Raw genomic sequence first — 25,667 nt, forward strand, 5'->3', positions numbered from 1 at the left:
TCAGGAGTTCTGGTGTGCCGGGCATAAAATCATGCTAAAATCAGCTAAAATCGTGGTATCTCTTGAATGTTCACAGTATCTACAGCAGGCACAGACACTCACAGCAGACTGTAGCTTCAACTCCAGGAGATCTGACCTCCACAGGTACCTATACTCATGTGCACCCCTCCACACACACAATTAAAAAAAAATCGGGAGGCTGGAGAGATGGCTCAGTGGTTAAGAGCACCTCCCGCTCTTCCAAAGGTCCTGAGTTCAATTCCCAGCAACCACATGGTGGCTCACAACCATCTGTATTGAGATCTGGCGCCCTCTTCTGGCCTGCAGGCAGAGCACTGAGAATAATGTATACATAATAAACACATAAATCTTTTTTAAAAAATCGGCCAGGAGGTACCTCACCCAGCAAGTAGCACTCTCTCTTCTCAAAACTTGCTGGATGGCTCCTGCTCTGTCCCCAAAGAGGATGCTGGCTGCACTCAGCCTACAGAAGAGGCCCAGAGGTACTTCCTAGCCAGAGAAAGCCTGGGATCTGTGATCCTGGAACCAGAGCAAGGCACAGCCATTTACAGCTGGGTGTGCAGTGCTGTTGTCACTGGCTCTGGGAAGTTGTTAGTGTGTAAAGTGCTGTTAAAACCCTCACTGGGGAGGGCACCCCTCTGAGTGCCAGTCTCAGTGCTGCCTCCTGGGGTTCAGACAGGACGCTTACAGCAGCAGGAGCTGGCTAAAGGGATCTGCCATGTCTTCTCTGTGTCTTTATTCAAGGTTTCCCGTTCCCACAGGGCTTCCAGACACAATTAGCAATTCTCAGGCAATAGCAAGGCACATGTTTGACAGGGCCTTGAAGACAGAAAAGTCTGACGAAGTCCTTGCCTGTTGTCTCAGAGGGGGCGTGGCTGTAGGCTCCCAGGCAGACACTGGGAGGATTATCAGAGGGTGTTCCATGCGCTAACGATGTTTCATAAGCTGGACGTTTGGGGTGAACAAATGTGGAGAAAAGGGAAGAAAGTTCAGCGTTGCTGTGCATTTTCTTCTGCTTTCTTCTGCTGTGACTGGGAACACAGCATTGTGGAAACCATGGCAACCAGCATACAGGAGCAAACCAGGTGGCACCTCATCCCCATTAGCATTTTTGCTAAATGGAAACCACTCAGCACTAGATCAAAGGGAAAACCTGGTGCCCTGGTGAGAAGGAATTCCTTACTCTGGGGCTGATTGAGAACACACATACACACACACACACACACACACACACACACACACAAATGAGTATAAACACACAAGAGAGAAAAGTACAATTGTTTTCATTACTTAAGATTTGCTTTTATGCTGGGTGGTGGTGGCACGCGTCTTTAATCCCAGCACTTGGGAGGCAGAGGCAGGTGATCTCTGAGTTTGGGTCCAGCCTGGTCTACAGAGTGAGCTCCAGGACAGTCAAGGCCGCAAAAGGAAAACCTGTCTCAAAAAACTAACCAAACAAACAAAATCCCAAAATGTACTTTTATTTTAAATGTTTGTGGTGTGTGTATGTCTGTGTATGGGCGTGTGTGTGCCTAGGTATAGTCATGTGCACATGTGTGTGTCTATGTATGGGCGTATGTGTCTAGGTATAGTCGTGTGCACATGTGTGTGTCTATGTATGGGCGTGTGTGTGTCTAGGTATAGTCATGTGCAATGTGTGTATCTATGTATGGGCGTGTGTGTCTAGGTATAGTCGTGTGCACATGAATGCAGGCTCCTGCAAAGGACAGAAAGAGAGTGTCAGAGTCTCTGGAGGTACAGGTGGTTTTGAGCCACCCCAGCTGAGTCTAGGAACTGCATTTGGGTCCTCTGCAGGAGCACTCTGCATTTGTAAAGGCTCAGTTCATGTATGAAACTGAGAAATACATGCTTTCTTTTTGTGCATTTTTTTGAGGCATAAATGATGTGTGTTTGGCCTTTGCCTGAGCAGTGTGTTTGAATATCTGCCTCCTTATTGTAAAGATAGTTTGAAGCCAGGAATGGAGGCTCACATCTGTAGCCCAGGACTCAGGAGCAGGAGGCAGCAGGGTGAGGAATTTAAAGCCATCCTCAGCTACATTAGGTGCTTAAAACCAGCCCGAGCTAATGAGATCCTCCTTCAGAACTAATATGTCATGCAATCCAAAGCTGGATAAAACCAAACATTCAATGCCATATGTTTTTTAAAAGTATGTCCTATTTAATTTATTGTGTTGTATGTGTGTGCATGCCACGGTCACATGTGCAGGTCAGAGGACAGCCTGCAGCATAACTCCTCTCCTTCCACCATGTGGGTCCCGGGAGTGAACTCAGGTCATCAGGCTTGGTACCTATTTCCTGTGCCTCAGCAATCTACTCTAAATCAAGCATCCCCCCAAAAGGCCAGGCAGTGGTGGCGCATGCCTTTAATCCCAGCACTCGGCTGGCAGAGGCAGGCGGATTGCTGTGAGTTTGAGGCCAGTCTGGTTCACAGAGTGAGTTCCAGGACAGCCAGAACTACACCGAGAGACCCTGTCTTGAAAAGTCACATGCGCACACACATTTACACACATTTACACACACACACACACACACACACACACACACGTACACACACATACACACACTAAAATAAAATAAGTAATTCAAACACCCCCACATCCTAATCCAATCCTGAAAGGAACACTTTCTGTCCCCCTCCCCACACCTCCCACTTCCCTGTGCCTCTCTGGACACTGGTTCTATCTTAAAGTCTGCTGTTTTTGGTGACCTCAAGACCCCTTTAGGTGTGGAACCAGTGAAGAGATTCCATGGACCAATCTCCTAAAGCACTTCCCAAGGATAAGAAGGAGAAAGAGCCTGTGGAGAAAGAACCCACGTACAGGAAGAGGGGCATGAACCCCATATCCGCGTCCCAGGGCTTCAGGACCAGAGAGGTCCGAATTACCAAGATCCCAAACCACTTCCAGGCGAAGAAGACAGAGAATATCCTGATCTTGGTGGCCTTCTCCATTGGACTTGGAAGCGTGTGGCGTTTCCCATACCTGTGCCACCAGAATGGAGGAGGTGAAGTCAGTGCCTATGCTGTGAGGTTAAGGAAGGGGTGTCGGGACCCCCCAGGGAGGAGTGTGAGGGCTGAGGGGCTCCCAGCTGCCTGAGCAAGATCCCACCCCTCCGCAGGCAGCTTTCTGCTGATGTACCTCATCCTGCTGCTGCTGGTGGGGATCCCCCTGTTGTACATGGAGATGATCATTGGACAGTGGCTACGGAAGGACAACATCCAGGCCTGGAAGCAGCTGGCCCCCTGGCTAGGCGGTTTGGGCTACTCCAGCACACTGGTAGGTTGGGGCTGGCAGACCCACAAGTTTCTGGTGCCCTGTCTCCTCCATGTCGCCCCTCGGGCCCACCTTGTTCTCCTCAGGCTTGTGTGCTGGTGAGCCTGTACAACAGCGCTCTGATCTCCTGGAACGTCATGTACCTGGGCCAGTCCTTTGATTACCCTCTACCCTGGGAACAATGCAAGATGCATTCCCGTGACCATGGGAACATCAGTATGACTAGTAAGGAGAGGGACAAGGAGATGGGTTAGTTGCAAGAGCTATTGGAGGCAGCATGTAAGGTGACCTCTAAGTATCTGAATCTCTGCCCCCTCCTCCCCGCAGAGATCCAGTGCCTTCGGACAGTGCCCTACCAGTATTTCTGGTATCACACAACCCTTGATGCCTCCAGCCAGGTGGAAGAAGGGATTGAGATGCTGGTCCTGAACATCACCCTGTGCCTCTTTGCCACCTGGGTCTTCCTCTATATCATCCTGATTATTAGGATGAGGATCTTAGTGCTTGTAAGTGTCCCCGTGGCCTCCTTCCTGCTGAGCCTCAGGACCTTCAACTATCCAGAGGACAGGTTCATGTACACCCACCAGTGTCCCCAGTAAGTGTCCCATGGAAGAGGCCATAGCTTCCTCAAGCAAGCTCTTGACGGGACTCTCTGGTCACCATCCCTGACACCCACCTCACTGTGCAGAGACTTCTCCTAGCTCTATCACCTCTACCTCCCTGGGCTTTCTGGTGTGCACAGTGACCCTGCAGAAATGGTTTCCTTCCTTGTGCTCCATCTGTGTCCCTGTGAGCATCTGGATTCCTCATACCAGTTCTTGGCACCGTTCCTACAAAGAGAGACTCTGCTCGGACTAGGGGTTCGGTGTGAAGGGGCCTTTTCCCATTAGTCTTCTCACTGTGACCTGACATGAAGGATTTATTTCGGTCATAGTTTGAGGGTATACAGTGTGGTGAGGAACACATGGCTGGGACTGTGCGCATCCTCGGGTCCCCACAGAACAGGAGGCAGAGGAGCTGTGGTTCTCAGATGGTGTTCTCATCCCTCTTTTATTCCATCTGAGCCTCAGGGATGTTGACACAGACATCAAGGTAGGTCTTTCCCTTTTAGTTAATCCTCTAACAGCCCCACAGACACACCCAGGGGCATGCCTCAGCCCCCTGGATTCTTCTAAGTACAATCAGGTAGACAATGAAGATTGGTCTTCACAGGCTGGGGAGAAAGAAGCATGGGCAGACAGTGAAGGTGCACGCCTTTAATCCCAGAGTTTGGGAGGCAGAGGCAGGGGACTCTCTGAGTTCGAGGCCAGCCTGGTCTACAGAGTGAGTTCCAGGACAGCAGCTCGAGGGCCCGAGTTTGGTCTCCAGCACCCATGTGTAAGACCAGACAGAAAGGGATCCTTGGAACCCAGAACTGGGGTGGTGGGGACAGGAGGATCTAGGGTCCTAGTCTAATTAGCTTGCTCCAGGGCAGTGAGACCTGTCTCAGGAACAAGGTGGACAGCGAGAAGGAGTGGAATTAGCAGGGCCCGGACTGCATGCTAGCATGCACAGGTAAAAGGGCAGAAGAGAAACATAAGAGACTGGATCCAGGAACGTGATTCTGGGCGGTTTGGGAGTGTGGGTGACATTGGGGTGGGTGCTGGGACGCTCCTGTCAAACGTAACCTTTTGTGTGTGCAGCGGGGTCTGCACAAGCCTGCGGAGGCCAGAGGTCAACCTTTGGTGTCTTTCCTTAGGCACTGCCCTCCTTTTTCACCTCCCACTGACCGGTTCACTCTCCAGCTCCCCCCCCCCCCCAGGACCTCCCTCCTCCTCACAGCATCCTGCCTGCCCTCAACCTCACTAAAGTTTTCTCTATCTTCCTTCTCCTGCTTCTTGTGACCTACCTGCCTAGATGCTGATTTTCTCCATATTCTTCCCCTACGTCCTCCTCTGCTGCTTCCTCATTCGCAGTCTCTTCCTGCCAGGAGCGATGGCTAGCCTCAGGCGCCTGGTGACCATAGAGGTGAGTCCCTCTCTACCTCACTCCCCAGGCCTCCCAGGTTCGTTGCTCTGTCAGCCTCACCTCACCTGGGAACCCTCTCCTCCACAGCTCTCTGTCTTGTCATCGCTGGACACATGGCGTCAGGCTGGAGGCCATGTGCTCTACTCCCTCGGCCTTGGCATGGGCACCATCATCACTTTCTCTTCCTACCAGACTAGAGGTGACAACTACATCAAGTTGGCCTTCTTTGTGGCCATGGCCAACCTGGTGACGTCGTTGCTGAGCACAGCCATCATCTTTCTGGTGCTGGGCTTCTGGACCACAACCAGCGGGCCCAGCTGTGTTGAGAAGTGAGTGGCACATCCTGGCAATGTTAGCAGAAGCTTTCCCTCCTCAGCTCCCCTTCAGCACCACAGTCCTGTCGGTCAGACCCTTCCGTTGAACCCCACTTCACCTCATCCTCAGAGTAAACAACCACTGCCTAACGGAGGAGGACAGTTCTAGAAATTGCAGATGAAGCTAAGGATCATTTTCAAGTTGCTTCTTTAACCCGCAAGGCTGCTGTCACAGCTTGCCATGATGTCCCAGCTGCCACGATGCGGGCGGCGGCTGTTGGCACGGGCTGTGTTTGAGTTGGGAAGCACCAGGTGTTTGCGCTTTGCCCAGTCGCTCTGCTTTTTTTTTCTAGCTGTAGCCAGATACTGGGGTGTGTTTGTTTCTTTTTGTTTTGTTTTGTTTTTGTTGTTTGAGACAAGGTCTCACTGTCTATTCATGGCTGGCCTGTACTTCACTCTGTAGACCAGGCTGGCTTCACATTCGTAGAGATCCGCCTGTCTCTGCCTCCCAGTGCTGGGATTAAAGGTGTATGCCAGGACTAGCGAGATTGCTCAGTGGTTAAGAACACTGACAGCAGCCAGGCAGTGGTGGCACACTCTGGAGGCCCTGGCAGTTGGTTCTCTGAGTTCGAGGCCAGCCTGATCTACAGAGCGAGTTCCAGGACAGCCAGGGCTACAGAGAGAAACCCTGTCTCAAGAAACCAAAACAAACAAGCAAACTTGCTGCTCTTCCATAGGACCCTGGGTTCAGTACTCAGCACCCACATGTTGACTTCCAACCATCTATATAGGTCCAGCCCAGGGACCCAACACCCTCTTCTGGCCTCTGAGGACATTGCCCACACAAGATAGACAAACACACACAGACATGAAGACAAAACAACCATACACACAAGATAATAAAGGTATGTGCCATCACAATGGGCACAGAACTGGAATTTGTTTTGTATACACCAATTTTCTTATACACCTTGAATTATTTCTTTTATCTTTTGAGATATTGTCATGTAATTCCCCCTCCCTTCCTTCTGAGTCCTCCCACAAGCCTCTCCTTGCTCTTTTGTTTCATTGCTGTAGCTTTCAGAGGCTTGAGAGTTTTCCTTCCAGTTAGCATGTCAAGGGTTAGCAGCAATGCCTGTCTGTCTGTCTGCTTGGTGCATGTGTGCACCTGCACGTGCACGGCTGGGTATGCGTGTGGAGGTCAGAACACAATTCTGTGGAGTCTGCTTCTCTCTTGTGTGGTTCAGAGATCAAACTCCAAGTTTGAATGGCAAGTGATCTGTCCGCTGAACTATCTCATGGCCTAAATCTTTTGAGTTGTTTTTTTTTTTTTTTTTGAGACAGGGTTTCTCTCTGTAGCCCTGGCTGTCCTGGAACTCACTCTGTAGACCAGGTTGGCCTCGAACTCAAAGATCCACCTGCCTCTGCTTCCTGAGTGCTGGGATTAAAGGTGTGCATTACCAACACCTGGTTTTTTTTAAAAGGCAGTGTCTCATGTTGCCAAAGCTGGCCTTGATCTGTCTATGTAGCTAAGGATGATGACCTTGAACTTCTGACCCCCCCTTGTCCTCTTGAATGCTGTGGTGACAGGATTGTGCCACCACACCCAGCTTGCACCTGAGAAGCTGAAGGTAAGGCTGCAGCGAGACCACACTGCCCACGCGCTGCGATAACTGTCAGCTACAGACTCAGAGGTTCAGGCAGAAACTGTGAGAACCAGTGTGCAGGGAAGCTAGAGGAAGCCTTGTGCTTTGTTGGTGGGTATGTAAATTCATGCCACTGCCTTTGAGGACAAGTACTTCTCACAATCAAATCACTTGCACGGGGATTCCATGGCCGCTGCTCACCCACTCACAGACATCTGAGTCACGACTTTGTTCAGTGACCCAAATGATGCCTGACCATTACCTGTAGGTAAACATGGAAGTGCAATCTGAGACCCTAGCAATAAGATTTCATAAAAAAGTTAGCATAAACATCCAACTAATGGAATATCAGACACAAATGAAAAGGACTTGACTAACACTGTGTTTCGGGGCCTTCATGTCTTAGACACTGTCTTAGCTCTGGTTACTATTCCTATGAAGAGACACCATGACTACAGCAACTCTTGTAAAGAAAACATTTAATTGGGGTGGCTCACGCACACACACACATATCACATACAACCCCACACACACCGCACACACCACACACATCACACACCATACACATCACATACATCACACACCACACACACAAACACAACACACATCACATATATCACACACACACTCACACAGAGCCCCCAACCATGGACTTCCAGAGCCATGATAGCGTATATCTGTATGCGATTCTCCTCCTCCTTGGTTGGTGATGCTTGGAGAGCCAGACCATTCTCTATCGTCTTCTTTTCTCTTCCTATGCTAGCAGGAGTGTCAACAAGCTGGTTGATCTGATAATCAAAGGTGTGCTGTCCCAGGCTGCCTGGCCTCCCCAAGGCATCATTCATAAACCTCCAGTAGAATACATGGACTGGATCAGTCAGCTCCCCAGTCAGCTCCAGGCGGATGTGGTCCGTTTCTCCCCACCCTGCAGCATCCTGGTACAGAAGGGAAAGGTGTGTTTGTCAAGGAGGCTGGTCTAGTGGCCTCCCTGCAGCCAAGAGTTCTGATCTTGGCTCCCCTCCACATCTGTAGCTCACTTCAAGGGACCCAGAAAATGAATGTCACTCAGGTCGCATAGCCAAGGAGGGACAACTTTGAACACTTTAACCTTCTCGATTTCCACGGGAGTGGCAGACATGACTAATGACGTACTCTCCCAACCCCATCCATCCAGACCCTGTCCTGCCTTAGAGCTCTTCTCCCTGGCATACGTGGCCTTCTCTCAAGTCATCTCGCTGTTTCCTGGCTCCTCTTTCTGGGCCATCATCTTTTTCATTGCCCTTGTCATCATGGGTCTGGCCACACTGACAACGCTCCTGGAGAGTATTGTGCTTCCTCTGCAGAGAAACATCCCAACCTTCGAGAAGTATCCCAAGCTGTCCAACCTTCCTTTATCCCAATCCTCCTGCTTTCCCAAGGCCTGACCTCCTTCCCTTCTAACTTTTCTCTCCCCATCTCCCCTTACCCCCAACCCAACCCACCCCAAGATCCCAATTTTCTCCCCGGCAATTTTGTCTACTTCCCTTAGCCAAGAGGATAACTATATGTTTTTCCTTGGGTTCCCCTTCTTACTTAGCTTCTTTAGATTCACCTATTGTAGACTCCGTGACCCTTATTTATGGCTAGAAACCAATTATGAGTGAGTACAACCCATGTTCATCTTTTTGGGTCTGGGATACCTCACTCAGGATAGTGTTTTCTATTTCCATCCATTTGCATGCAAAATTCGAGAAGTCATTGTTTTTTACCGCTGAGTAGTACTCTAATGTGTAGATATTCCATACTTTCTTCATCCATTCTTCCATTGAAGGGCATCTAGGTTGTTTCCAGGTTCTGGCTATTACAAATAATACTGCTATGAACATAGTTGAACAAATGCTTTTGTCATATGATAGGGCATTTCTTGGGTATATTCCCAAGAGTGGTATTGCTGGGTCCAGGGGTAGGTTGATCCCGAATTTCCTAAGAAACCGAAACACTGACTTCCATAGTGGTTGCACAAGATTGCATTCCCACCAGCAATGGATGAGGGTACCCCTTCCTCCACAACCTCTCCAGCAAAGGTTATCGTTGGTGTTTTTGACTTTAGCCATTCTCACAGGTGTAAGATGATATCTCAAAGTTGTTTTGATTTGCATTTCCCTGATTGCTAAGGAAGTTGAGCATGACCTTAAGTGTCTTTTGGCCATTTGAACTTCTTCTGTTGAGAATTCTCTGTTCAGATCAGTGCCCCATTTTTTAATTGGGTTAATTAGCATTTTAATGTCTAGTTTCTTGAGTTCTCTATATATTTTGGAGATCAGACCTTTGTCTGTTGCGGGGTTGGTGAAGATCTTCTCCTAGTCAGTAGGTTGCCTTTGTGTCTTAGTGACAGTGCTGATACCAGGTACAAAAGCCCCTACCTTGTAATCTTCCTCTCACTTACCTCACCTGAAGCATCCCGGAGTCACATGGACCCCCAGCTCACAACCCCCAGTGTACCCCATCCACTTCCACCCTTAGTGACTGTCTGCTTGGGAGGACTTCTGGGCAGCTACGTGGTGTTCCTGTTTGATGACCACCTGGTCCCTATGGTCCTTGTCGTTATTGTGGTGCTCCAGAACCTTTCTCTGGCTTTTGTCTATGGAATCAGGAGGTAATTTCCATTCCCTGGGGGGGGGGGCTTAGCTATCCAATCTATTCTAGGCCTTCAGGGGGCAGAGGCACTGCACGGGAGTCAAAGTCCTCAGAGAGTGGGCAGATCCTTCAGGAAGATGCATTCCTAAGTGCGCTGCAGGCCAAGGGCCGTGGTGGTACCATCTGTGGACTGAACTATTCTCATGGGTAACAAAACATGGTCCAGAGCCAGGGAGGCCTGGTCCCCCACACTAAGCATCAGGAGTTTCCAAGAGTTGGAGATAGAAGGTCTACCTATGCCTAGGTATGCCCAGGCCTTACGTCCATATGGCTGCCTCCTTCATCCAGGTTCAGGGCTGAGATGTTCTACCAGCTGGGCCGCCTGGTGTGGGCACCCTTCACCTTCTTGTGGACTTATGTGACCCTGCCCGCCCTGCTGGTGCTGCTCGTCATCTACTTCCTGAATCTCTACCACAGGAAATCCCTCTACTACATCTCCTGGAATGACAGTATGGTACGCCCTGGGGACCTGGCACCCCACCCTGTGGCTCTTACACTTAGGGACCTGGAGACCCCAAACCCCAAGCACATAGACTCAGCCCCCCATCCTGCATCTCCTACCCCCAAAACTTGGGGACACCTGTTCCCAGAATATTCAGACTGAGTCCTCACCTGTATCTCCTGCCCTGGGGACCTGGGGACACTGCACCCAGACTGAGCGCTTCCCCCTGTGGTCCACTGTCCCTGTCTCCAGAGCCAGGAAGTGAAGCAGACTTACCAGAAGATAGTTCTGGGCTGGATCACCTTCCTCAGCGTCCTGGCTCTGCTGCCCATCCCTGTGTATCCGCTGCAGCACTGGTGGAACCAGGACGACCAGGTCATCTGTGAGGTCTTTAAAAAGCCTTCATCCTCCAAAAGGACAGAAATGGGATCCAACAAGGTCAGCCAGTGGCCTGAATACATGCTAAGAAGACTCACAGTCAGAGGCCAGGACAAAGGTGGCCAGGTTCCACTCCCAAGAAAGAACCCCACAGATGACATCCTCCTTCAACCCCTAAACCTGTTGACAAGACGTGACAGTAAAATTTTCTCCAGTTTCAGCCTTCGAGGTGACTCCACTGTCCCCAACAATCCTGAGGCACCAAAGCCCACTGTCCTCCCAGCAGGTGGCCAAAGCACTAGACAGAAAGAACTGGCATAAGGCTTCTGAAGTGGCCATGTTATATGTTTTTAGTCTCTGCTGATGCACATCAAGCCAGTCCCTGCCCCACAAACAGCAGAAGACAGGTGTGTGGAAACCCAGCGGGAACTTCCGTGAGAGCCTCCCTGGGGCTCAGCTGACATGCCAACTCAAAGCCCGTCTTCCAGCAGTTTAGATGCTGTGCCCAGGGCCCCCTGACTCTCTGAGATATGGATACAACTTTGGTGTGCCCAGGTCGGACAGAGTGCTCCCTCTAGCCCTGCCAAGCCCTTTTGCCTGTCAACTGTATGGACAGTGATCTCACGTGCTGCCAAGACAGCATTTGTGGTCTGTTAATAAATGAGGTTGGTGAATTACATACCCGCTGTGGGCACATGCTTCTCACTCTCTCAGACACACTTCAAACAAACCCACTGTGGGCACAGTGTTCTCTCTCTCTCTCTCTCTCTCTCTCTCTCTCTCTCTCTCACACACACACACACACACACACACTTCAAACAAACCCGCTGTGGGCACAGTGTTCTCTCTCTCTCTCTCACACACACACTTCACACATACCTGCTGTGGGCACAGTGTTCTCTCTCTCTCACACACACACACTTCACACATACCCGCTGTGGGTACAGTGTTCTCTCTCACACACTTCACACATACCCGCTGTGGACACAGTGTTCTCTCTCACACACACACTTCACACATACCCGCTGTGGGCACAGTGTTCTCTCTCTCACACACTTCACACATACCCGCTATGGGCACAGTGTTCTCTCTCTCTCTCACACACACTTCACACATATCCGCTGTGGGCACAGTGTTCTTTCTCTCTCTCTCTCACACACACACACACACTTCACACATACCCGCTGTGGGCACAGTGTTCTCTCTCACACACTTCACACATACCCGCTGTGGGCACAGTGTTCTCTCTCACACACACACTTCACACATACCCGCTGTGGGCACAGTGTTCTTTCTCTCTCTCTCTCTCACACACACACACTTCACACATACCCACTGTGGGCACAGTGTTCTCTCTCACACACACACACTTCACACATACCCGCTGTGGGCACAGTGTTCTCTCTCACACACACACTTCACACATACCCGCTGTGCGCACAGTGTTCTCTCTCACACACTTCACACATACCCGCTGTGGGCACAGTGTTCTCTCTCTAACACACACTTGACACATACCCGCTGTGGGCACAGTGTTCTCTCTCACACACACACACACTTCACACATACCCGCTGTGGGCACAGTGTTCTCTCTCACACACACACTTCACACATACCCGCTGTGGGCACAGTGTTCTCTCTCACACACTTCACACATACCCGCTGTGGGCACAGTGTTCTTTCTCTCTCTCTCTCACACACACACTTCACACATACCCGCTGTGGGCACAGTGTTCTCTCTCACACACTTCACACATACCCGCTGTGGGCACAGTGTTCTCTCTCTCACACACACTTCACACAGTAGCTTTGGGACTTGGGACCCTTCGGCTGTGTGGACACAAGTTCTAAGCAGCCCACCCGTGAGGAAACAACAGGAGGCACTTCCTCTCAGTGTCTAACCCCATATCGACCACCATGCTGACCCCAGGACTGAGTCTGTCCCAAGGTCCACGCCACTGCTGTCACCAAGAAGGTGAGGCACTGGAACCACACCTGACTGTAGGACTCCGCCCACCATGATAAGCTTGATAGGAGTAGACCACCCAAAGGAAGTTCTTAACTTCCAACCATTATCACCTGCCAGGGTAGAGGCCTGGGTGTCAGCAGTTTTACCCTGAAGCAATACCTGGCTGCAGGAAGGACCATGAACTGAGATGACCCAGCACCACCCAAGAACAGACCATCCAAAGGAAATTCCTAGAATCACCTGCCAGCACACTCACCAGGGCACCCTAGACAAGTGTCAGCCAATCAAAGGCCCTGAACCTCAGAAACCCCTCACCCCCACCTTTACTACTATAAAAGCCCAATTCTAACTGAGCTTGGGGCTCTCCAGTTATTCCAATACATTGGACATGCGGAGAGACTGAGTTTGCAAACTTAATTAAAATAAAGGCTCTTTGCCTTTATATAGGGGATTCCGTCTCCTTGTTGGCTTTTGCGGGGACTTTGTGGATTTGGGTATAACACCACAACCTCTGGTTGTTTCTTTTTAATCTCACAGGTGTGACACCTGTTTCTGTATCCATAAAGTCCTTTGACCACGACCCTGTTTGCAGTTGAGGCAGGGGGAGGAGTGGGTGAGTGTGGGCGGCAGCGTCACAGAGTGGAGAGCACAGTGGGCAGAGTCCAAGTTTCCCAAGGCTGTGCTTGTACTCGGAGGGACTAGCCACTGGGTGACACCAGGGTGCCTTCACAGGGATTGTCTTCATCTAGCAGAGCAGAGGCAGGAGGGAGCCACCTCCACCCTGTGTCTCAGGAGCAAGGGCCAGACATTGTTCTGGGTCTGGGAAAGAGGCTGAAGTCTGGACACACAGCTCTAGGGAGGAGGGCTCTGGTGTAAGGAATGAGGGTTTGGGTGTGTACCCCTGAGACTGAGGGAAAGGATTCAGGGTCTGGAGCTTTGGGTCTGGACTCCTGGGTAAAGGAGGAGACCTGGAGTCTGCACTACAGGGTTGCTGGAAGAGGGGTAATCTTGGACAAAAACATGAAGAGTATTTGAGGATCTCCCCCAGGATCTGAGCGTTGGTCTCTTGTCTTCCACAGCAGTCAGTGCCCAACTCTCTAGCAGGTTGAACAGCAGCACTCAGTGTCGGGAGAGGTGGTTGGGGTTTAAGTTGCCAAGGCCCACAAGGTCACTTTCCAGCCTGGACATGCGGCACAGAGGCCACAATCCTCAAAATTGTGTCACCATCCACGAGAACAGGGTCCTCCTCATCCCTCCCTCTCGTCATGGTCTGTTCTACAGGCACTTATGGCTTCTGTCTCTTCCTCTCTGTCCTGGTTGGCTTTATGTCAACTTGACACAAGCTGGAGTCATCTGAGAGGAGGGAACCTCAGTTGAGAAAATTCCTCAGTAAGATCTGGCTGTATGTAAGCTTGTAGGGTATTTTCTTAATTAGTGATTGATGGGGGAAGGTCCAGCCCCTTGTGGGTGGTACTGTCCCTGGGCTGGTGGTCCTGTGTTCTATAAGAAAGCAGCTGATCAAGCCAAAGGGAGCAAGCCAGTAAGCAGTATCCATCCAGGGGCCTCTGTATCAGTTCCTGCCTCTAGGTTTCTTGCTTGCTTTAGTTCCTGCCCTGACTTCCTTTGATGGTGGGCTACAACATGGAAGTGTAAGCCAAATAACTCACTCACTCCTTAGCTTGCTTTTGGTCATGGTCGCCCTTACTAAGATACCCTCAGTTATTTTCTCACCCCCCCCCTTTTCCTTTTGACAGGGTCTTAGGGCTCAGGTTGTCCTTGAACTCATGATATAGCCAAAGATAGACTTGAATTTCTGATCCTTCTGCTTCTGTCTCCAAAGTGCTGGTATCAATGCCTGGTCTGTGAGATGCAGTGGTTTGAACCAGGGCTTCATGTCCGCTAGGCGAGCGCTCCACCAGCCCAGCCAGCCTCAGCATTCTGTCTTTCTGGAACCATGTCTCTATTTCTTCCATCTGCCTCATTTTCACAGGACTGAGGTTCTCTCTGGTTGGTGAGCCCAGACAGGTGGTCATAGGGAGCCAGTCAGGGAGACTGCCCGTGTGTCCAGATACTAAATGAAGGTTTGTTCCCAGAGTTTATGTTTGTCACTCAAACTTAGTGACGTACAATGGCATATGTGGGGGTTGGAATGAGAGTGGCCCTTGTGAGCCCATAAATTTATATACTTAGTCTTCTGTTGGACTGCTTAGAAAGATTAGGAGGTGTGGCCTTGCTAGAGTAGGTGTATTGCTGGGGGTGGGTTCTAAGGTTTCAAAAGCCCGAACCAGACCCAGTCTCTCTCTCTCTCTCTCTCTCTCTCTCTCTCTCTCTCTCTCTCTCTCCTGCTTGCACGTTACCACGCTCCCTACCGTGAATATGATAGAGTACGCCTCAGAAACTGTAGGCAAACCCCAATTAAATTCTTTCTTTTATAAGAGTCGTCTTGGCCACGGTGTCCCTTCACAACAATAGACCGGTGACTAAGATAGACGTTGGTACCAGGGAGCCGGGTATTGTTGTGACAAGCCTGACCATGCTGGACTTCGGGACTTCAGGTTAGAAAAGTTGCCGAATGCTTTAAGTGGGGCTTAAAGGGCCATCCTAGTGGGAGTAAGCCAGTAAGCACCGCCCCTTCATGGCTTCTGCATCAGCTCCTGCTGCTAGGTTCCTGCGTTAGGTCTGCCTGGCTCCCTCCAATGATGAGCAGTGTCAGTGATGTGGAGCTTGTTTTTGGTCGTGGTGTTTCATCACAGCAATAGTAACCCTGATTAGGACAACATGGACGTGGCCGTATTCCGCTGTGGATCGTGGGCACGGCTAGAGAACTGATGGGGATGACACCGTCATCTGGCCCACACAGGTGGAGCTGATTGACCGCAACTTTGGAATTAACATACATAAATTAATATGAAGGGATGAGACATGGGTAAACATAGAGAAATCAGATCTAATTCAGTTTCCAGTATAAATTTGGATAGCTTAGGTACCATTTACAAATATTTGCACAAGATACTGGATGCGCAAGAAGTGGGGTCTCAAAAAGTTTGCACAGGGGAAGATGCTGACATGTACTGAGGTCCCAACTCTATGTTTGGGAGTTGCTCGGAATCTGGATTAATGTGTTGGATCTCTGTGGCTTGGTGTACAATTTCAAATCTCCACCAGGGGGCTTTGTGGACCCCAATGACAGAATTCCTCATCCTCAGGGATCTGTGGTACATTGAGTATACGCCCATTCTAAACCCTTGACAGTCAACATACGAGCTCTGTTTCTTGGAAGAATTTATTTGATCACACAGCTCTTTATTTAATCTGTGAAGATGCCTGTTGTTTTAAGGGTACAGGGAAGTTCTCTATGTGTGCATGATAATGCCTAAAGTATAGGACCTCCTTCACAAACAGTGGTTGTCTTCACCAAGGGCACATGATACATATATTTCATAGGGTTAGTTAACTTGTGTAGATAAATATATCTAAAGTCAGATATATTCATGGAACTAAATAAAGATTGTCAAGGGTCTTACTGTCATCCACTCCAGAAGTCCATTAGTAGAGATTCAGAATTTTAGACTCAGTATCCATTTATCAACCTGCTAGACCAGATCCCAGGCAACTCAATCTCACAGCGGGAAGGCGGAAGCTGCTGAAATGCAGGGAAAGAAGAGCCAGGTGGAGGTTGAGACTCTCAGCACTGAATCGCGGACTGTGGCAGAGGCAAACCTTGGGAGGTGGACATTGGTAGAGACAAGGGGCCAGGCAGAAAGGACCAGAAAGAAGGTTAATCTGTGTTCAGTGGGGTCCCGGAAAGGCCATCACAGAGCCCCATCCCCAGATGCCATGATGCTCACGCTCAGGGGAGACTGCCTTCCTGTCTCCCTGTGTCTCTTGTGGTGACACCCTGTGTAGCCTCTCGGCTTCTCTTACTCCTCTTCCCTCCGTCCGTCTGCTGCTCTTGGATGGTGTACCCGTCCAGCAGGTCTAGTTATTCCAGGGTCTGAAGGGGCGCTACCTGAAAGAACATGGGCACGAGAGAGGAACGAAACCAAGCAAAATTCTCTTGTCAAAGCCTCCGTTAATTAGCGTAATGGTTGTGGCTTAAATACCCCTTGAATGAGGAATTTGGGTTGGGGTAGGGGGTTTTGCCAGGGTAGCAAAGGTCAGCACACCTGGTAAGCGGAAACATTCTTTTTGTGGCTCCGTTAACAAACAGCTCTCAAGGTAGTTGGGATGTGGGGGCTCTCTGCAAACATCCTTAGGACAATGGTCCCTGCTATCAAGATAGTTGGGACATGAGGCAGGTTCCGTCAGCAAACAGCTCTCAAGGTAGTGGGGCTTTCTGCAAACATTCTTAGGACAATGGTCCCTGCTACCATCTTTGGGAAAATGACAGAATGGTTCATGATCCTGGTTCCCCTCACACTGTTCTCACTGATGTGACGATCCCACCACTGAAGTGCTGTTCTCCTGTGTGAACATTCTGGAAGATTCCAGCCTGCTGCAGATGCTGGGGATCCAGCCTAGGTCCCCACACTCACAGACAAGCACTCTGTTGACTGAGTTATCTGCCTGGCCTAGATACACACATTTTGAAACTTTTCTTTTTCAACTGTTAATTTTTTTCTTCCCTAGTATTTTTTCGGACCTTGTTTTATGTTTTCAAGCTTAAAATTGTTAATATCTGGTTCTGTCTCCTTCAGTACGCTTATTAGGACATTTCTAACTCAATTTGGAATTCAACTTAAATATTTTTGGTCATCAAATGCCCCGTCTCACTTCTAAGGCACAATCACCAGGACCTTGTGCTGGATTCCCCCTTGGCTCTCCAGTCCCTGTGATTATTGAAAATGCCTTCATCTGAGATGCACAGAGCTTTGTGTAGCAGATGGGAGAGTTTACTGCAGATAGACACAAGGGTGAGTGTGGACAATGTTGTGTCTACATTTGGGCAGGCCTCACCCTATCCCGAAGCCCCTAGAACAGACAACTTTTCCTGCTGTTCTCTGTCTTGTCCGTGTGACTAACAGGCCCAGTTGGAGGGGGCAGCGGAGCATCCTTGTTCTTGCTCAGCCTCTTGTTAGGGTATTCAGCTCCTGGGCTAGCTCAGGACATCACATCCTATGCTGGAGCCACAGCGGTGACTCAGACCCTGCTCTACTGAGCAGTAATTCAAGTCCAGCAGCCCATGCATCTGGCTTTCATAGGCTGTTGACTGTGAGGGAGGGGTCCGGCCCCACCTAGTGACATCCAAACCTACTCATATCAAAGTAGCCTCCAAACAGTGTGATCTGAGCTGGGACTCAACAACAGCTTCTGCCCCAAAGTCAGGGTCCCACCCAATGGAAGGCTCCCCAAGCTAGTTGTTCCCTTCATTAGTGGGACCACCAGCAGTACCCACAAAACCCACACATCCTGCCAGCCTTCGGGGATGTTGATACCACAGTTCCACTCTCCCCAGGAGAACCAGAGTTCACTAGCCTCAGCCTGACTCCCAGAGTGCCTCGTCATCCTGTGACCCCATGTCCCCAGCCCTGCCCTGCTTCCCCAGCTCTGACACACACTCTATGGTCTCCTGTATGGAGTGTTCGGTGTTCCTCTACCCTTGGACCTAGGGTGGGATTTCTTCATGCACAAGGGTATGAAGAAAAAGTAATGGAGTCACCGCCATGTCCCCAGTGAGATCAGGGTCTGTCTCTATACCTGCACTTTCTCCTGCAGGCCCCCTCCCTGCTCAGCCTGTCACAGGATGTCCCTCTTCTTCCTCACCCCATCCCTACTCTTTCTTCCCCACTCCTCCTTTCTTCCTTCTCCTCTTTCCCTCTCCTTCACCCCTCCTCCCCTCTTTTCTCCCCACACTTCCTCTCTTTTCTCCATTTTCCTCTTCCTTCTCACCTCACCTTTTTCCTCTCTTCTTCTCTTCCTCAATCTGTCTCTTCCTTCATTTCCTGGACAGTAGATTTCCCAGGAGGCCTGGGGGCTCAACCTTGAGAGAACCCTCACTCGTGTCCCTTCTGGGGACACTGTTGGATGCTGCAGACTTCCCAGCCGGGAGAGGTCCCAATACACTGGAGCCTTGGGCATCAGTAGCAGTTCGTGCTGACATTGTGGCTGGAGTGTGAACCTGGATTTGGGCATCTGGAGCTCTGCTGACACCGGATCAGGACAACATGTCAGTCATGTGACCCAGCCGAGTACTGCACAGAGATCAGTGCGCACTCCACAAACCAGGCTTGGCCAGCTGCTGTGGCCACATCTTCATACTGGGCAGGCCCTCATACACCAGCGTCCACAGGAGCCATGGACTTCACAGTCTACTTGGGAGCTCGTCTCTGGATCTCTGTGTGCTCGCTGCCATGGTCTTCACCCATGACTCACCTCAGCGCCACATCTTCAGCGACTGTGAGTCCTACTGTTAATTGTGGTTTGTGGTCACCAATACTCACAAAGGGAATAAGCTTCCCCACTCTGTGGTCCTCCTCCCTTGCCCCGTGTCATGGAGTGACCTCCTTTTTCTGCTCAAGATGTCCTTAGGCATCTCAGTGTCTCCAGAACAATGAGGCACCTCGGTTGGGTTTGTCACCTTGTGCCCCTGTCCTGTCTCCTGGGTGGCTCCTTTCCTCCATCTCTGAAACACACACATACCAGGCCATCACCACCTCCTTCTGCTTGAGTGGCTTCTAGACCTGCCATGTTCTCCAGATGGGAGAAGCACATGGAACCTGCTGAGACTTGCTGGCTCCGCCTGCCTCAGCTCCTTCTTCCCGCTAAAGGCATGAATCCATACCCAGTACCCGAGTCGGGAGGCTCAGGAGGGTTTGGGTTCTGCCTGCTGAGTCCTAGACCCCGAGGTACCTAGAGCCCAGAAAAGGGGGACAGGGCAGAACGTAAGGGGATGGATGTCAGTTTACTAAGGAAGGTACAGGGACCTCATGGGTTGTTCCCCGTGGTGACCTCAATCCACGTCTCATATAGCTTCAGCTTGGTGAACATGCTAGGTGCCCAGGCCAGGCACAGGGGTTACTACCCTTAGCACCCCATCACAGATGAATGGGCCCCCAGAGTCTCCCTAAGGGAAGAAGAGTGGGGTAGAATGAGAGAAGACACCCTACTTTCTGTCTGGGGTGCCTCATCTCTTGCACATGACCGCACCTCCCGGCTAAGCCTTCCAGAAGAAAGCAGTATAGCATTCCAGAGGGGATGTAACCCGGACCCCTGAGGAAGCGAGGAGGGTCCTCATATCGGTAGGGGGGTCAGAAGGTAGGACCCCAGGAAGAGGCAACACTTCCACCCTGGGGTCACTTGATAGCCCCCTTCCCTTGAACTTTTCTTAGAATAGACACCCCTGGCCAAGGCAATGGGGAGACACGGAGAGAGAGAGCTGTTAAGCAGGGCTAGGGAAAGGCCAGCTCTGACATTAGAAGGCCTGCGTGGAGGCAATACAGTAAGAGAGATGAGGCAAAAGCCTGTGAGGAAGACGGTAGGGTGAGACCAGCTGAGGGTAAGACTTGGAGTCTCCACCCAGCTCAACCCTGAGACAGATACTCCCTTCCACGTCTGCCTTCCTGCAGCCTGAGTCCACGGACACCAGAGGGCGCTTGTGAGCAGAGTCAGCGTTTCCCTGCTCTGTGGTTCAAATGAGACCCTGCAGGAAACGAGCCCCTGCCTGCTCTTATCCCTGTTCACACTCTGTCTGCTGACATTTACCTAGTCACAAGCCCCCAGGCTGTCCCTCTCCCTTTGGGACCTGGCACTTGCTTTCCCCTCTGCCCCACCCCTGATACTATAGGGTACCCCCCCACAGGCATTGCCTCATCTCACCTTGTACACAACACCCCCTCCTACCACAGGTGTCCCTCCTGCTGTCCCAGGTCTTGTGTCTGCCCATGGCTCCACTACCTTGTGATATCCTACCCCATAATGTCTGAGTTATGCTTCCTTTTCATGGCTGCCCCTTTTTGTGGAGCTGTATTCTTCATATCAACACCTCCTTCCTGAAGTGAGCATGGGGATTCAGGAGGTCCCTCACAGGGTAGGGTTTTTGGTGGAACTGCTGGAAGTTCTGCAGGGGACTCCGGAGTCATCACCTATGCTGGGGGCAGGCCTTTTGGTGATACAGTTGCCTTTGATAGACTCAGGCTCCCAGAGGCTAATCAATCCCACTAGCTCCTGAACTCACCAAGAGGGGTGGATAGTGTGTGTCTTCTCTGTTTGTGAGTAGAAACAGTTGCCCCAGGAGGAGCAATGCAACATCCCACCCCTCTTGGTGCACTGTGTGGGAGGGGCTTCTCTCTGCTCACTGTTGACTGCCCAAGGTGGTCACAGGCACCTGGGAGATACCTTAGAAAAGGTGTTCATAGGTGAGACCCCTGGATGTAGAAGACTGTGCCGTGGGGAGGGAGGGACAGGACTGAAGCAGAGGGTGACACACTGGAGAGCTGATGGGGAGGTGCTGGCTGGGGCTCAGCCTAGAATAGGGTCCTTTGCTCTTGTCCTCTCGGAGCCTAGCAAAGGGGACCGCTTACCATGCAAATATCTTTGCCGCCTTTCCAGTGCCCGGCACACAGCATGAGTTCTGTCACCCTCTGCAAATTAGCTGCCTTACAGAGCATCACTGGACGTGAGGCAGAGGCCCTGCATTTACAGCTGCAGGCCAAGAGAACACAGCCACGGCAGGTGCACAGCACTGTCTTCCAGAACTGTGCCTCCTGCTCCAGGCTTGTGGGACTGACACAGGCATACACTCATCTGGCCTGATGCTGCCCCAGCCAGATGCCGGGCAGAGGCCTCCCAGCTCAGACTCCTCAGTGGGCAGGCTCAGCGCCCTCAGGACTCTGTGCTGTTGACTGGCTCACTAGCTGCAGCAGTGGGTCGTGGCTGTTGTCATCGTCGGGACTGAGAGATCTGGTCTTTAAGAGGCTCATGTTGTAGAGTGGGGGGGTGGATGGAATGACTGACAGGGACACACTGACCAGTGTCTTCATTGTCATACAGGCTGATGATCCAGCCCTGCCAGGCTGATGCTAGGGAACCTGGCAAAAGAGAGGATGAAAGGAGAAAGGGACGGGGAAGGAGAGAGTGGACAGAGACAGCAAGAAAGTGCTGGAAGGGGAGAGATTGAAAGGCAGACACACATGGAAAAACAGAGCCTCCAGGCTCTGGAAATAGCCTGGGGGCAGGGGGAGGGTAAAGTGCTTACTGCACTAGCGTGAGGACCTGACTTTGGACCATCAAAACCTACATGAAAATCAGATTGAGTGGCAGATGCCTGCATCCTTGTGCTGAGGACAGACACAGGATGATCCCTAGAGCTGCCTGACAGTCAGCCATGCTGAATGCTTGAGCTCCTATTGAAAAAAAAGCAGACATGGAGGATGGCCGGAGAGGTGATGGCTTCGTGGTTAAGAGCACTGGCTGCTCATCCAGAAGACCTGGGTTTGATTCCCGGCACTAACATGGTGGCTCACAACTGTCTGTAACTCTAGTTCCAGGTCATCTTCAGGTCTTCAGGCACCAGGTATATACGTGGTGCACAGACATACAGAAATACATACAGGCAAAACACTCATATATAATTTTTTTTATTAAGGCGACTTAAAAAGATGGGCCAGTGAGACAGCTCAGCTGTAGCGGCCCTTGCAGCCAAGCCCCATGATCTGAGTTCAATCCCAGGACCCACGTGGTGGAGGGAGGGAACTGACGACCGCAGGCTGTCTTATGACCTCCAGTTGTGTGCAACGACATGTATGCTCACACATACACACACTCACACACACAAAACAAATAAATGCGATAAAAAAGGTTAAGAAGCATAAGCCGGAGAGCGAGAGAGGGAGTCAGCTGACACCTGCCTTTGGCCCTCACATACAAATGCACACTCACGCATACACACCAACAGCACACACACATACACCACACACATGTGATTAAAACAAGAGAGCTAAAGAGGTGTAGGAGGAAAGGGGCAGAGAAGAGCGAGAAGGGAAAATACGCGGGGAGCAGCGAGGACATGGGGTGAGAAGAGAGGAAGTGATTGGGGACAGACGAGAGGCAGAGAAAAACAGACAAAGTAGTAAGGGAGGCAGGGAGTAAAGAGAGAATGAGAACTGGAACAGAGAGGGAAAGGACCTGAGAGCCACCCAGCTGCACCAAGGCTGGTCAGAACTTCCCTGGTCTGTGGGGTGTTGCCACAACTCCAGGTCTGACCCGTTTCTGATCAGCACCCTGCCCACACTTTGTACTGGCCCAGATATAGCTCACCCCAGCCTCTCTCTTTGTGTCCCCACAGTGGACAGGGTCCTCCAGTGCCAGGTTAGTCTGGGGAAACTGAGGACTTCTCTCACAGTGCGCACTGGGGACACCTCTTCCGGTCTACTAGATTCCACTTAGGCCTATTCTCCAGTGTGGCCAGCAGAGAGGAGGGGGAGAGTGAGACCCAGACCCAGAGATCTGGAGGGGGAGACACCCAGAGGGGGACAGATAGAGGAGACATACAGACATGGAGACAGGGAAGGAGGAGAGACCAAAACCCAAACACGATCCCACGTAGTCAACAGAGAACAGTATGCCAAAGGGCAGTGAGATAGGAAACCCAGAGAGACCCAGGGACAGACCCAGGTGGTCATGGTTGTGGTGGGCCAGTCCCAGCTCTGCTGCCACAGGCCTCCTGGATCATCCTCCATCCCTCAGATCCCTTACAAGACCTCTCACAAGGCCATCCAAAGAGGAGGGTGGCATGTTCTTCCTTAAAGAATAGAAACCCCCACCACTGCTCTTCTTCTACAAATGTGTTTGGGAGATGGATCCCAGGGCATCTAGCATGCCAGGCTCTGGCCACAGCCACATCCCAGCCTATCCTACCTGCTGATGCAGTGGGCCTCTGTGAGCACCCACTGGGGGGGCACACCATGAAACATAGCCACCTGCCAGGGTTGCCAATGTCTCTCACCCTCCCAGCCTCCGATGATCCTGGACCCAGTGAGGGACCTGGCACCTGTGGAAAGAGTGCTGGGTAGAGCCCAGGGTTGGCATGGAAAAGGGACTCTGAAGGGACGTGGGAGAGGACCAGGACTGAGGGCACGGGGTCAGGATTAAGGTGCTAGAATGAACTAGTATGTGGGAGGCAGATGGCCCTGGGCAGACAGATATTCTGCCCTGAGCACGAAGCTGACCTCAGCAGACTGGGAGACAACAGATGACACCAGTGTCTGGAGCTGCATGGGCTCCAGGGAGTTTGGGGTGAGCAGGAGTATGGGGCAGGTAAGGGTGAAGGCCATGGGTCCTCAGGGACAAGAAGTTCCTGAAATGGAGATAGGCTCGCATGGCTGATGTCTGCTTGTTGGGAGAGAATCCTGAGTAGTGTTGAGGAAGCAGACTGGGAAGGATGTGGCCCCAGAAAGCAGTTCTAAAAGAGCCCAGGCTTCAACCATCCCCACCCCACTGATGGAAGTTCAGGCGGAGACAGAATAAGGAGAAAACTCCAGAACCCCAATTTCAGATTGCAGGAGGTGGGGGGCTATTTGTGGTCTCTGACTAGATCTCTTTATCTATGTGATGAAACAGGATGTGTCATGAAACCTGTATCCCCAGCAGCATAGGCTGGGGACAGAAATCAAGGTTGGGGCACAGGGTGGCGGTAATGTCTTGGTTGGGTTAAGGTGGCCTCCAGTGGAGGATTCCCTCAGTGACAGACAGTGAAGACCCAGGATTTACTCCTTAGGGGGTGGACTAAGACAAAGATAAATCCAAGGTTTCAGGGTGGATTCAGGAACAAAAGAAGTGGGAAAGGTCTGTGCAGCATGGAGGGGCAGAGATAGGGTGTCAGGGTGGCACCCCAAGAAATAAGGAGCCTAGTCCCTGATCTAAAACAGGCTGTGGGTTGGAAGGTGGAGCTGGGCTCAAGGGGTAAAAGGCAGAGGTGTCTGGTCCTATCTCCTGCCGCTGTACCCTCCCTCAGCTTCTCACCGTCTTTCTCCACACACAGGATGAGGCACAAAAGCAGGAGCCGCATGGTGGAGGGTGTGGAGGGATAGGTGGTGAACTGGGAGCTGAGTCTCTTGGGCCTTATAAAGTCTTCATTTCCCCACGTCCCCTCCCACCCTATAAGCATGAAGAGGATGTCAGAACCCCACCCCTAAATCTGTAGGCTGGGCTCCTTCTGTATGAAGGACTGTGCCTGGCGTGAGAACCCACGTCTTCCTGCTCTGTTGGCCCTGGCTCACACTGGCTGAATTCCTGTGGTCTGAGATCTGGCTGTGAAAGGGCTCACGCAGGGATGCTGGATCACAGAAGCAGAGATTCGGGAGAGGATGACAGAGAGGGATTCCACACACAGTCTCCTCGCCTAACCCAAATCATCCTTTGTCCCGAGTCTCAGTGACGAGTGCCATCTGGGCCAGAGACTGAATACAACACCTCTGAACATTTGTTTAGTTTTTATATTATTTCTGTGTATGATGTGGTGGTGGTGGTGGTGGTGGTGGTGGTGGTGGTGGGTGAATGTGTTTGCTCCTGTGTATGGGCATGGAGACCAGGGGAGGACTGGACCCCTCTCTATCCCTTTCCACTTACTCCCTTGAGACCAGGTCTCTCAGTGAACCAGGAGCTCAGCTGGTGACCAGCGAGCCCCACGATCCTCCTCTTTTGACCCCAAACCTCGATGGGAATTTTAGGTGTGTGACACTGCTGTCTTTTTTGGTTTGGTTTGGATTTTAGAGAGAGGGTAGCCCTGGCTGTCCTGGAACTCACTCTATAGACCAGGCTGGCCTCGAACTCACAGACATCCACCTTCCTTTGCCTCCCAAGTGCTGGGATCAAAGGCATGCACCACCACCACCCAGGACACGGTATTCGTTTTTAAAAGGGTTCTGGGGTTGGAACTCAGATCTACTGCTTGCATGCCAAGGAGTTCTGCTTTTATTTTAGTGT

General features: G+C 51.2%; 1 protein-coding gene and 1 pseudogene across 1 annotated transcript; one reads left to right on the top strand and one right to left on the bottom strand.

The window, feature by feature from the left end:
* Positions 1 to 2,789: 2,789 nt before the first annotated feature.
* Positions 2,790 to 11,098, top strand: LOC121463931 (orphan sodium- and chloride-dependent neurotransmitter transporter NTT5-like). The gene is made up of 11 exons (XM_041676541.1): positions 2,790 to 3,045; positions 3,160 to 3,317; positions 3,401 to 3,539; positions 3,642 to 3,820; positions 5,211 to 5,321; positions 5,409 to 5,650; positions 8,048 to 8,234; positions 8,475 to 8,659; positions 9,758 to 9,916; positions 10,246 to 10,411; positions 10,652 to 11,098. Exons 1-11 carry the CDS (start codon positions 2,790 to 2,792, stop codon positions 11,096 to 11,098), a joined length of 2,229 nt encoding a protein of 742 aa, XP_041532475.1.
* Positions 11,099 to 21,036: 9,938 nt separating this feature from the next.
* Positions 21,037 to 24,750, bottom strand: LOC121464014 (annotated as a pseudogene).
* Positions 24,751 to 25,667: the final 917 nt, after the last annotated feature.

This window comes from Microtus oregoni, unplaced genomic scaffold, assembly GCF_018167655.1.
Source record: "Microtus oregoni isolate MIOR12 unplaced genomic scaffold, Mior012 000000F_ref0000247, whole genome shotgun sequence".
Classification (NCBI taxonomy): Eukaryota; Metazoa; Chordata; class Mammalia; order Rodentia; family Cricetidae; genus Microtus; species Microtus oregoni.